Source organism: Cucumis sativus, chromosome 7 (genome assembly GCF_000004075.3).
Source record: "Cucumis sativus cultivar 9930 chromosome 7, Cucumber_9930_V3, whole genome shotgun sequence".
Taxonomy (NCBI): Eukaryota; Viridiplantae; Streptophyta; class Magnoliopsida; order Cucurbitales; family Cucurbitaceae; genus Cucumis; species Cucumis sativus.
Window position 1 is genome coordinate 16,050,981 of NC_026661.2, and position 13,582 is coordinate 16,064,562.

At 28.1% G+C, this 13,582-nt stretch overlaps 1 protein-coding gene across 1 annotated transcript; it reads right to left on the minus strand.

Annotated features, from left to right (window-relative positions):
- Nucleotides 1-8,569: 8,569 nt before the first annotated feature.
- LOC116405263 lies at nucleotides 8,570-9,475 on the minus strand. The gene is made up of 2 exons (XM_031889236.1): nucleotides 9,002-9,475; nucleotides 8,570-8,917 (listed from the first exon to the last, which is right to left on the minus strand). The coding sequence occupies exons 1-2, from the start codon at nucleotides 9,473-9,475 to the stop codon at nucleotides 8,570-8,572; spliced, it is 822 nt and encodes a 273-aa protein (XP_031745096.1).
- Nucleotides 9,476-13,582: the final 4,107 nt, after the last annotated feature.

Sequence of the window (13,582 nt, forward strand, 5' to 3'; positions counted from 1 at the left end):
TTATTGTCTCTCTCTCTCTCTCTCTCTCTCTCTCTCTCTCTCTCTCTTCCCTTTTTTAATTTATCAGCTTTTATTATCCATGGTGTTGGACATTTTGTCCTTTGATGTAAGATAAGGAAATTTAAAAAAAAGATAAATATAATTAAGAACAAAGAACTTTAGGAGTAATAATAATAATACTAATAATCTTTTGCCACTTTTAATGTTTGGTTGGGGTGATGTCAAATCAATGGTATTTTATGAAGTAATCAAATAGATTTGATTCTTACTTAATGTTGTAACCAGCTGTCTAAATGCACTGTCTGTACTCTAAAAAAACAAATAATTATTTTCATTTCAAAAAGGAAGAAAGAAAAACAAATAAATAAATAAAATTTATAAAGTCTAATTTGAATGATTAGAGAGATATTGGGTATTGAGTTTGGTTTTCTTCACCATCATTTTTGCCATATCTTTTGTTTGATTTACTGTAATTTTCCCCCCAATTACACATAAGTTTCTGTTCCCTTCTTAAGTTGCAGTTAAAAAAAAACATATCCATATTTTAATTTTATTACTAAAATCTAAAATTTTATTAAAGTTTTCCAATGAATAAATAAGTGTTTTAACGTTTATAATCATTAGCATTAAGTTCGTATGAGTGACATTCATTCATTTTTCTTAATGAATTACTAGTTCACTCTTTAGGTAGGCATTGAATCTATAATGTTGATGGAAATGTCCAAGTTTTTATGATAATTTAAAATTCTTATAAAAAGGATAATCTATTAAAGAATTAGAATTTATATTGTCGAGTCTATAGACATGGAAACTTAAATAAAAATTTTAAAACTTTGTTCGCAACTTACTAGCAAGAATTTGGTAGCTTCTTGGTAGCAATTTTGACTCTCTTTTGTTGAATGAACTTGGAAAACTTTTGCTCTTTTCAAATGAAAATTTTTAAGGTCTTTGTGAATTGAATTTATATAGTTCAAAATTTGTAAAGTTGGTTTGTGAATTGAATTTAGTTTGGAAGGAGTTAGTTATGGAATTTGAAATTTCTAATTCGTCTTTCAATTTTGATTATTAACAATTTTGTATATATAGTATCAAAATTTTGACAATTTAATTTTATATAATAAAATATCTCATCAAAATTTATCGATGGTTTGGGATGATGAATAAAAAATATGATATCATATATGTAGGGTTCATTCATTCGTAGAATTTATATGTATGTGTTTGGGTACCACTACCACCATACTTTGAATAAAAAAATATTTGAAACGAAAACGTAGAATAATTGTAAGAATATAAAAAATGTGGGAGAGAGTTGGGGTTTCGGTAAATTTTTGGATTAATAAGTTTTTTTTTGGCACAAGTGTGCCACACACCGACCATGTTTTAAAAATATCCTCGTTTGGTTCTAATATTGGTGTATTTCATATTGATCGAATACAATGTAATTCATGTATCAATATTAGTTTTAATTAAGTGTATTTCAAAATTTTAGTGATTTATTTAAACTAACGAAGTTCATGAATAAAGTATTCGAATTATTGAAACACATTGTATTTTTTTTTAATTATGAGTGTAGCACCCAAAAAAATGAAGAAAATTTTGTTACTTACTTATCTTGAATAGTTTATGATTAGATTATTAAGAGGGTTAGATTAATTGGAATTGGAAGTTAAGAAATTTATTTGGGATAATTGTGTTTGGATTAAAGATTTTATATATATGGGTATATCTATATTTAATTAAAGATTTTGAAATTTTGTGAATAATGTTATTTATTATATAGTTTGATTATATAATTAATAAGTAAAAATTTGATGGTTATATACAATATAATTATTGAAAAAAGAAATTGACATTCCAAAATTTTAGAGATTTTTTTATTAATTATGTTGAATTATTTGGATGTTATCTCGAGAGGATTAGAGCTAAAATTGGATTATTTGGTTAAGATAATTCATTTCAAATTTATAAGTTTCAAAATAAGTGAATTATTAATGATTTGAAGATTTGGGTTGATTTGAGATGAGAAAAAGTTGGTTGGGATGTTGGGATGGAATTGAGAATTAATTGAGTATATATATGGATATATGTATTTTAATTAAGAATTTGAATTTTTTTTTGGTGAAATATGATATATGAATTATTTGATTTTGTATAAGTAATTAATATAGATAAGTAAAATTAATTATTTGATGGAATACAACATTATATTTTTGTAGTTGGTTATATATGAGATTATAACCAAACAAATAGTTAAAGTTGGGATACCAACATTTTTTTTTAAAAAAATTAAAATCTCAGTTAAATATCATATCTATTTTTATCAAGCTAAACTTGACATTATCTAGGTTGGAGTCTTTTATTAAACGAATATAACAAACTGGTAAAATATGTACAGTATATAGAATAATTTTGAAAATGGAAAAATCCACATACTCACAATGAGAAATACAAAAAAAAAAAAAAAAAAAAAAAAAACTCAAATCAACACGCCATTAATTGGCCACGTGCATGCGTGAGTAATCTTCTTCTAAAAGTCATGTATTACGATCTAAATAAATGATTTACGATCGTTTAGGTCATGATACATGATCATGTAGTTCTTTTTAATGATGAAAAAAAGGCTATAATTTTAAACGATCGTGTGAACCATGCTAAACAATCATGTTGATTATGATAAGCGATCGTTTAGATCATATCCACACGATCGTGTAGTTCTTTTCAAATGATGGAAAAAGGGCTTTAAATCTAAATTATCATGTTCACCATGCTAAATGATTGTGTTGGATAAAACGAAGTAGGACTAGACGCAGCAGAATTAACATAAATTTTTTTATCTAACTCTATAACATAAATGCTACGCCCCAATTTTAGGAGGGAGACATGAATGAATCATTACCACATCTGAATGAGATGGATTATGAGGACATGAAAATGAAGTTAATAAAGACTTAAATGGTTAAGAAAGATTTAAAAGAATTAAAAGTTACTACCTATACTAATAAGGTGCATCTTCCTTTTCAGTGGCTCGATCATAGTTTGGAGCAATTTTATGTTGGATGACTTTTTGAGAATTTCCCTAGGATGCATGTGAGTGTGGACAAAACATGCTGAAAGAATTCGTGTTGGTTTGTGGAATGCAGATGAATGTAGGGGATCCAACATAAATTCAACTCCTCGAATTCGGGTCTTATTTATAGGCTTCCTGGGTTTCCTAATAAGATTAAGATCTTAATAAGATTTCAATTCTTCAATTGAGTTTATTAATCGCTAGGTTCTAATGTGGCAATGAACCCATAACTCGATCGTTTTATGACCCATAAGTCATAATTGGTCTCTAGCAAGACATTATGGCTACTCATATTAAATTAAGTCAGTGATTCAACCATAACCTAATATAATTATTGCTTTAATTCTTTTATTACGTGATATCTATAATTTAATATAAGGCATGGACAAAGTAAACCTTATCTAATTCAATTGCTTTCTCGATTGATAAGCATATTGAAACAATAAATGACATTAATACTCTTATTAATTTATTTATAGCATGATCATGCATTTTCACAACTACGCTTAATCGAGGGATCCATAGAGATCTCTCCATTACATGAGGGATAAATTCCATCATGATTAATTATTTTTAATTACATAATTCTTAACGTATTCGAGTATAACTTTTATAATTATCTGATTAAAAATAACTTTTTTATTGCATCAGAATAAATTAATTCTTTTGTTTGATATTATGATAATCTCGTATCCAAGTATTAAAACAATTAATTTTTTAAGATTATTTATGACACATGTTCATGTAATAATCTCAAAAAGGGTCAGTCCAATTCCTATTCTCTAATAAGAAAATATGATTATAATTTATGTCTCCACGTATATAATCATCGTATGATTATCAATTATACTCATACTAATATTAATTTAATTATTGTTTCCACAATAATAATCAATTAGGGACCTTTAGAGTTTAATAACATATTCATGGATATTATTATATAATAACATGCAATTGAATAATAATAAGAATAATAACTTTTATTAAGTAATTAATAAATCAATTATCCATAAAATTATAGTACAACACACAATAAAAAAATTAACATACCATGTTGACTATGGTAAATGATTGTTTAGATCATATCCATACGATCATGTAGTTCTTTTTAAACGATTGAAAAATGGCTTCAAATCTAAATGATCATGTTGATTTTGGTAAGTGATTATTTAAATCATATCAACATGATCATGTAGTTATTTTTCAACAATAGAAAAAAGACTTCAAATATAAATGACCGTGTTGACTATGGTAGACAATTGTGTTGATCATATGGTAAACGATGATCGTGTTGACAATGATAGATCGTTTAGATCATGTCATTTTTACAAAGATAATTTTGCTAAGATATAGAAGTGTTCATAAATATATATATTTTAAAAATTATTCGTATGTTATTTTTCCTAAGTGTATTTAATTAACTTAAACTTATGTGAGATTTCACATAAAAAAATGCACATAAACAAAAAAAAAAAAAACTAATCCTCATTTAGTATCATCCAAAAAAAATGAGATTAATATAATGAAAGTTAAAACCAGAATACAGTGCCACAAAAAAATTGTTCAATTAAACAGTTCGGGTACAAAGTTTAGAAAAGTATGTAGCCTAAATGTTACAATATACTAAAATTGCAAACATTCGAACATAGCAAAAAAAAAAAAAAACTTGTGTGCATATTACCTCGTGTTATAAATGGTTATAAAACCAAGCAGCCTGAAAAGATAAAAAAAAAATACAATTAAGCCAATTCAAACGAATATAATGAAATAAAAAAGTTGAAAAAACAAAGACATACTAATTCTATCACTGAAAGTGCATTCGTACATTAGAAAGGAAATAGAGAACAACAAACATAAGGTATAACAAGTAAATAAATTAGAGAGAAATAAGAGCCTCACGGGTTTGAAATTCGTTTAATCATTGGAACTTGAATTTCTTTTGTTCTAGTGTAGTATGTATGTGAGACCCTAAACGCGTTTTGCTCTATGCGATGAGATTCAAGCAAAAGGAATAGTAAGGCGATGAGATGGGTATTAAAGAAGTGTTCACGTGTTGCAAGGGAGTTCCACGATGAAGAAAAGATATTAGGAGAAGGCAACGTGACGAACGATTAGACGCGAGCCTACTCCATCTAGTAGTGATAGCTAACACTTGTGTCAGTAAGTCGGTAATTTATTTGATCTTGCCATCCAATCCAAATGTAGGATAAGAATTTGTCAATAACATGTGGCATCCTATGATTGGACAGTTCACATCGCTGGTAGAAGTCATCATTTTTGCATAAAAAACATCGTCGAAGAAACCTATAAATAGAAGAAACCCGACCAATTTTAGACTACTTTTTCCAGTGTTGAGTTAAGGAAGAATTAAGAAAGTTTCCCAAAATTTCTTGGCAGCTTGTTTCCTAGCAAGAGGTTGCACAGAAGTTCTTGACTTAGGAGCTGGGCGAAAAAGCTAGCCCCAATTGATTGAGTGTGAGTGGTTCTTTTTATAAAACATTTTTCCAAAATTAAAAGGATTTCCAATTGTGTTCGAATCCCTAAACGTATTTTCCTTTAGACCACAAACTATGTGATTTATACTTTCAAATTATCAAAATGTTTATGACTTGAAAATGAATTGAACTTATAATGAATTGAAACGTTGTGTTAAAATAATGAAGAATGCATGAAATTTGATAAGTTGAAAGGAAATTATCTTTTGTACCTTATGTGATAAGAATGCCTCATACTTGTTGTGTGATCTAGTATGGGATGTCGTATCCTTGTTGTGTGATTTGTGATAAGATACTCTATTCTTGTTGTGTGTTCTAGAATATAGAATGTCATATTCATGCTATGTGATCTTGATCAGTAGGATGCCTCATACTTCCTATGTGATCTGGTATGAGATTCTCATTGCTTGTTGTGACATTTGACATTGGAAAACACATTATACGTAGTGGAATTGATGGAACTTGCTAAATGCGTTGACATCATTCCGCATAGCTGCAACTTGGCAAAAAAGTATGGGATATGTTTGAGCTAGGATATGCCATGACCATCAAGAAATCAAAATTTGTGTATGTCAAGAAAGACCAAATTTTTAGTAGTGGTCATTTGAGGTTTCCATAGGAGTAGCAATGGGAAGGTATAAGGGGCATGGAGAAGTCAAAGCGGACATGCAACGACAATAATGAGGGTTTCGGAGATGAGGATTCCAAATCAATTGACAAGGAAATCGAGTCTTTAATGAAACCAATGAGTGTTTTGAAGAAGGGTCTCTGAAAGAGGGAATTAAAAATCAACGATTCAAGACGAAGATGAGGGATTCAGAGAAGGGAAAGAGAGAAATTACAAGTGAAGGAAACAGAGAGACACAATAGAGGAAAGAAAAAAGGGGGAGTGAGGAACAATGACAAAGGAAAAAAGGGGGGGGGGGGGGAGTGAGGAATAATGCCAGAGGAGAAACGAGAGTGAGAAAAATGATAGAGGAGAAGAGTGGAGAATGAGTAGAATAGTATGTGATGAGAGTGAAAGATGGATAGGGAAACCATAATCTTAGTATCAAGATAATACTTGGGCCAAACGTTGAGTGAACTAAAATAGTGCACTCCACCCTTCCCTAAATTCTAGGGGCAAATAACCCTCGAGTCTTTGTGCATAATTTGTGTATAATGAATCATATGATTTAAGTAAAAAAAATTTGTCAATTAGAAATCTCATTTTTCTCCAATAAATATTTGTATATGCTCTACGAGTTAACTAATATTTAGTTACATATGCAATATAATAGTAAAAGGAAGTTATGAGATTTAACTAATGTCACATTTACACCTTGAGTGAAATTGTAATGTGAAGTTATGAGATTTTAGTTACCATTTATTTCATTATTGGTAATTATAATAAAAATTTGTGTGTTCCTCATTTTTCTCTCCACGAATATCTACTCAAATTTGTAACCATATTCGATTTTATCTTTATTCTTTTTCGATTTATCAAATTTAATTTTATCTTATTCCTTTTCAATTTGATTGTACATTTTGTTATCATATTTCTATTTTTAGTAATCTTCTTCTTCCAATTGATTTATTTTTATCATTTGATTAATAAATAGTTTTTTTTTTTACACAATTTTTCCTTTATATTAAACTTCTTTTTTAGAAATATAACAAACAGGTAAAATATTTACATGATATAAAACAATTTAAAAAATGAAAAAGGTTCACAAGCCTACAAAGGAAAATACAAAAAATACACCGCGATTAATTGATATCCAACTTGCAATATATTTGGGAAACAATCATTTAGATTTTGTTATTCTTACATACACAATCGTTTAGATTTAGAGTCAAATCTAAATAATTTTTTAAAAATATTTTTTGGTACATGATTGTTTAGATTTGATTGTTTAAATTTGGGTAACCAAATCTTAACGATTTTTTTTACAACTTTTTGTACATGATCGTTTAAATTTTGGTAGCTAAATCTCACCAATTTTTTTCCCAAGATTTATTGGTTTAATATTTGGAAAATGATCATTTATATTTGGTACATGATTGTTTATATTTGTAACTATCGTTTAGATTTTATTGTTTAAATTTGGCTACCCAAATCTCAACGATTTTGTTTTAAGATTTTTTGGTACACGATCGTATATATTTGAAAAATAATCGTTTATATTTGGAAAACGATCCTTTAGATTTAGGTAGCCAAATCTAAACGATTTTTTAAAGATTATTTGTACACGATCGTTTATATTTGACTATTTTGGTACATAATCGTTTAGATTTGGCTATCCAATATCCAACGATTTTTTTTTTCACGATAAAAAAATAGGTCTTTTATATTTGGTACATGATCTTGAATTAAATAACAGTTTAGAAAAAAAAAAGAAACACTGTAGAAGAAAAAGAGATGATAGAAAGAAACAAAAAAAAAATCGTAGAGGAGGTAGAGAAGAAAGACAATGAAAAGGAAGGGCAAACCTAGAATATTTAAAAAATGGCCCGTTTGATAATAGGTCATAAAAATTTGGATGTACGTGAATGTTAAAATAAACTGTGTTGATATTCAGGTCATCAAAATGTGGATGTACTTTGGAATGATTAAATTTGAATGCATGTATATAAATATATCATGATTGTTCAAATAACTCGATACATTAGATTTACACAGTTTCATAATATATGTCATGAATTCAATATTATGACACCCTTGATGTATCTAGATTGAAAGTTAACACATACAACGTACAATATAGTATACCTTATAATTGAAAATGCTTAGTAATTCATAAAATATAACAAATACTCTGTATGTTAAATATTGAAGCAAAATTCTATATCAACAAAACTTATGAACATTTAGTACTAGATAAGAAAATCAAGTGATAACAGAATTATAACTAATACCTATAGAAACTACTTAATGGTAACCTAATGTTGAATGAGTTTTTTACAGGACCTACAATTGTGACCTCGTTGACCACACCTGTTGCAACGAACAGTCACCTTTTTGTCAAAAAAATGACAAAAGTCTCTTCTTCTTAGGCCTTCCAGCTGGATGTCTGACTTGGGGCGGAAGAAGTCCATCGTTGCCACCTTGGTATGTTTTCTTAATTTGATCTACACTACTAATAGGACGTGTTCCCTTCTTATACAAGTTTATTAGATTTGACACATAATAAAACTTATTAGTGTACATGTGCAAGTTAAGATTCCTTGTAGAAAGGGCAATACAAGCATGTGAGCAGGGGATCAAGTCAAGGTCCCATTGGCGACATGAGCACGTACGGGCCAAAATATTGTCAGTGAATTGTTCCTTACGATAGTAGACTTCAAATTCATGTTGATCTATATGATATATCTGTCAAAAGTTAAACCAAATGTCATTCACAAATAAGTGTATAGAAAATAATTGCAACTATTTTTAAGGCCTCAGAAAACTTACATTCATTGAGCGATTTTCCGTTAAGGATTCTCGAATCATATCTTCTGCATGTAGTGATAGTTTCGTGCGTTGAAAATTCCATTTGGTGCGACGTTCATAGAACCACTTTTGAACCAAACTACATATTGATTCTAAAAGTCCAATTACAGGTAATTCTCGAGATTCTTTCAATGTAGAATTCATGTTTTCAGAAATGTTGGTTGTAATCACCGAGTACCTCTTTCTCCTAAAAAATGCCCTAGCCCACCTATGTCTTCCGATAGCTTCCAACTCATGTCTAATTGATGCAGAGAGATTATCAAGTTCTCTCATGTAGTACTCAAACATCAATTGGGTATAACCTCTAGCACAACTGTGAAATGATTCTTCAATATGAAGCAACTTATGGTTCTTTTTCAAGTTCTTATAGAGATGAAATGCACATAATCCATGCATGAAGCTGCAAGGGCCATGAAATAGAACTTGCATTGACATTCGTCTTCTAATTCTTCAGCCGCATACGTTCCTATTAATTATGCAATAAATGTAATTTAGAATTACAATGTATTTCTAAAATGAGTAAAATAATAGCAAATAAACAATATTTGATGTATAAATTATACATGGGTTATTCCTAATCAATAGGTCTGTGAATGCCGCTATCATGGCATACGACTCCTCCAGGGTACCCCTAATGGAATTCAATGCAATCTCACGCCCTCTCCAGGCCTTATCATAACTTACATTTACCCGTGATTAATTTTCATGTAATTAATAACATCAGAAGGGCAACATGGAGCCTTGTCATTCATTTTCAAAAATGACTTCGTACACTCAGAAACAATCCATGATGTTGCTTGCCTGTGATCATTTTTAACAATGTCAGCAGCACACTGGTGTGTATCCGTAAACTTACGAACAATCCAATTATCATTTGTTTTAACACAGAAGCACGTAAATATCATGAACACGGCAGATCTTTGCATCGAATGTCAAATGATATGCGGTTGGACCTAACTGTAACAAATTCAAAACTATTGTTCACTGCCAACATATAAATCGCTTTCTTCAATATTGACTTGGTTCTAAACTTTACTCCGACCTTAATAGGTACTGCACCATTTGGTGAATCAAAGGAATTAACATCAATAATCTGCGATGCATTGTGTGCATGTTGCTGTGTATTTACTTCCTTATTGAAACATGTTGTATTTTCAACCGATCCAGCAGGTGTAAAATCAACAACCAAAACAAAATCATTGTCAGGAAATTTCGAAAAAAATCAAAATAAGCCAATACATGTCCTTGTCTTCACCAATCCGAATAAGGTTCGAACTCTTGCATCCATCCCAGGACAGAGTAATGTGACACACGGAAATATGTAAGGATGAAAAAATTCCATCTTGAATGCACTGTAAAAATTCTTGAACTGAAGATGAGAATGGAACAAATACATCAACCACACGGTAGTCAATATATCGAGAAGATTATATCCATCTACCATAAAAAAAAAAAATCTTCACACGTTGCATTGTCATTATAAGAAACGATATACCATAAATCTCAAGCAATTATAAAACAGGGGTACGATAAATGCGACCAACAAAGAGGACAGCTGCAGTGAAAAAAATTTCAAAACTGAAAACAAATTCATTCGAATACTTTTGTACCCCAAAATAAAAGTCATATTAAAAAAGGAAAAATTGGTACAATTAAGTAATTTCATATAAAAATCATATTATTCTCACGGTTTTTTTGGGATATTGTCATTTGAATAATATTTTTTAGTGTTTTTGTAGTTTTAAATCAATTTTAAATGATTTTCAACAAAATCTATGAAAAACATCTCAATTTAAAAATAATAATTACATAAACTGATTTTATTCTTGTCGTTATATTAACATTTAATTCATAAGATAATGCTTAATAATAGGAAAGATACACTAATTATATGAATTTGTTATTATATAAAATGCAGAATTTTAGGTAGTTGATATTTTTTTAAATTCAAAACTTAGAATCTTCGTTCTAACAAAACCTACCATGAAGGAATAACATTATTAATAATGATTTAATTATGTGAATTAAATAGTATGAATTAAATGTGTATTATTATATAGAATAATATGGTTAATCCGTTTATTGAAAATTTTGAATATACATAATTTTAGGGAATATACATAAGTTATTACAATATAAAAGGCGTAAAATTTATTATTTTAAAAGATAATTTATTATCAATTTAAGGCATGAATGTAACATAACTTGGTTACATGAGATCAATAGATAAAATAAATATTTATTTAATAATCGTTTATTTAATTTCGTTTGATTATAAAATTGAATGATATCCAAATACACTGTAATATTAATTTTACAGTTTACAAATACATTGTAACTAACAAGCTTGATATTCATTCTATCAAGGATAAAACTGGGTGAAATAATATAAAAAAATATCTATTTTATAAGATTTTGCTAAAAATCAAATTATTTTTAATGTTTGCTATTTTCCCAAATGTACTCCATTATTTTGCTATTTTGACCGTTTTCTCTAAATATTAGGGGCAAATAACCTCTGAGTTTACGTGTATAATGAATTATATGATTTAAGTAAAAAAAAAAAATTGTCAATTATATACCACATTTTTCTTCGATAACAAACAGGTATACTAGGGTTATATTTATACACAAATAACCCTTGATATTCATTTTACGCATTTTTTCATTTATACTAGGGTTCTTTTTTAAAATATAACAAACAGGTAAAATATTTATACGATATAAAATAATTAAAAAAACGAAAAAAGTTTACAAGCCTACAATGAAAAATACAAAAAATACACCACGATTAATTGATATCCAACTCGTAATATATTTGGGAAACAATCATTTAGATTTGGTTATTCTTTCAAAAGATTTGGAGTCAAATCTAAACGATTTTTTTTTCAATATTTTTTGGTACACGATTGTTTAGATTTGATTGTTTAAATTTGGGTAGCCAAATCTAAACAATTTTTTTGTATACAATCGTTTAAATTTTGGTAGCCAAATCTCAACAATTTTTTTCCAAGATTTTTTGGTTTTATATTTGGAAAACGATTGTTTATATTTGGTACATGATTGTTTATATTTGTAACGATCGTTTAGGTAGAGAAGAAAGACAATGAAAAGAAAGCACAAACTTATAATTTTTATAAAAAATGGCCAGTTTGATGGACTTTTTCATTTTGTTACCGAAGCCATAAATATTTTGCTATTTTGTTATATTTATGAAAATTAACCTTTATATTATTACTATTTATATAAAAAATTATAAGGTCTTTTAGAATATAGAACAAAGCAACAAAATATGTACACTGTATAAAACAATTTCGAAACAAAAAAAGCTCACATGCCCACAATAGAAAATTTCAAAAATACTCTCATTACTTAGCATCTGGTATGCATAATACATTTGGGAAACCATCCTTTGGTATTTGGGAAACCATCGTGCAAAATTTAAACAATCAAATCTAAATTTAAACAACTTTTTAATAATTTTTTGTACACAATCGTTTAGATTGATCATTTAAATTTGGGTTGCCAACTCTCAACAATTTTTCGAAAAACAATCGTTTATATTTTGTACACAATCGTTTATATTTAATCGTTTAAATTTGGGCAACCAAATCCAAATGATTTTTTGCAAGATTCTTTGATAAACGATTGTATAAATTTGGCTATTTTTATACACAATCGTTTAGATTTGATCGTTTAAATTTGGGCAACCAAATCTAAATGATTTTTGTTAAGACCCTTTGGTAGACGATCGTTTAAATTTGGCTATTTTTGTACACGATCATTTAGATTTGAAATTTGGAAAGCCAATTCTAAACGATTTTTTAAAGATTCTTTGTGTTTAAATTCGACAATACACGATCGTTCAGATTTGACTATCCAATATCCCAACAATTTTTTTCACGATATTTTATATTAGTCACACGATCTAAACAATCAAATAACAGTTTGAAAAAAGTTTTAAAAAATAGTTATTTTATATTTGATACATGATTTTGAACCAAATAACGATTTGAAAAAAATAAAAGAAAAATTGCAGAAGAAGAGTAAAAGTCGATGAAAAGATGAAAAAAAATTGCACCAGATGAGGAGAAGAGGAGAAGAAAGACGAGAAAAAGAAAGAACAATGTCAAGGAGAGAATAGAGAATGATGCAGAAAAAATTAAGAAAAGGAAGAGTCATAATTGAAAAATAGTTATAAACCAGTAAGAAAAAATATGGAATTTTGAAAAAAAAATAATAAGTTCCAATAGACTTTTCTTAAATTATTCTATTAACCGTAAATATTACTTGACTTCGTTGTAATTTTGAAAATTAACCAAAAGATGAGAATGAGATTCCTTTTAATTTTGTATTTTAGTGTCAAAACTGATATAATATTTGAGAAGATAAGTGATTTGAATTTATTTAATAAAAGTTTTGAAATTCTAAATGTCATAGATGATAAAATATTTGAAATTTGTAAATTTCAAATTAATATAAAAAGAATTAAATTTCATTTTTCAATAACCTAATAAATTTAGTAGAATTTGAAATTGTGCA

Bases quoted from the DNA above. Each gene is read 5' to 3' on its own strand.
- LOC116405263 (XM_031889236.1), bottom strand. From the start codon at position 9,475: ATGTCAATGCAAGTTCTATTTCATGGCCCTTGCAGCTTCATGCATGGA. The intron at 8,918-9,001 runs GTAAGTTTTCTG...AACTTTTGACAG, and splicing joins CGGAAAATCGCTCAATGAAT to ATATATCATATAGATCAACA.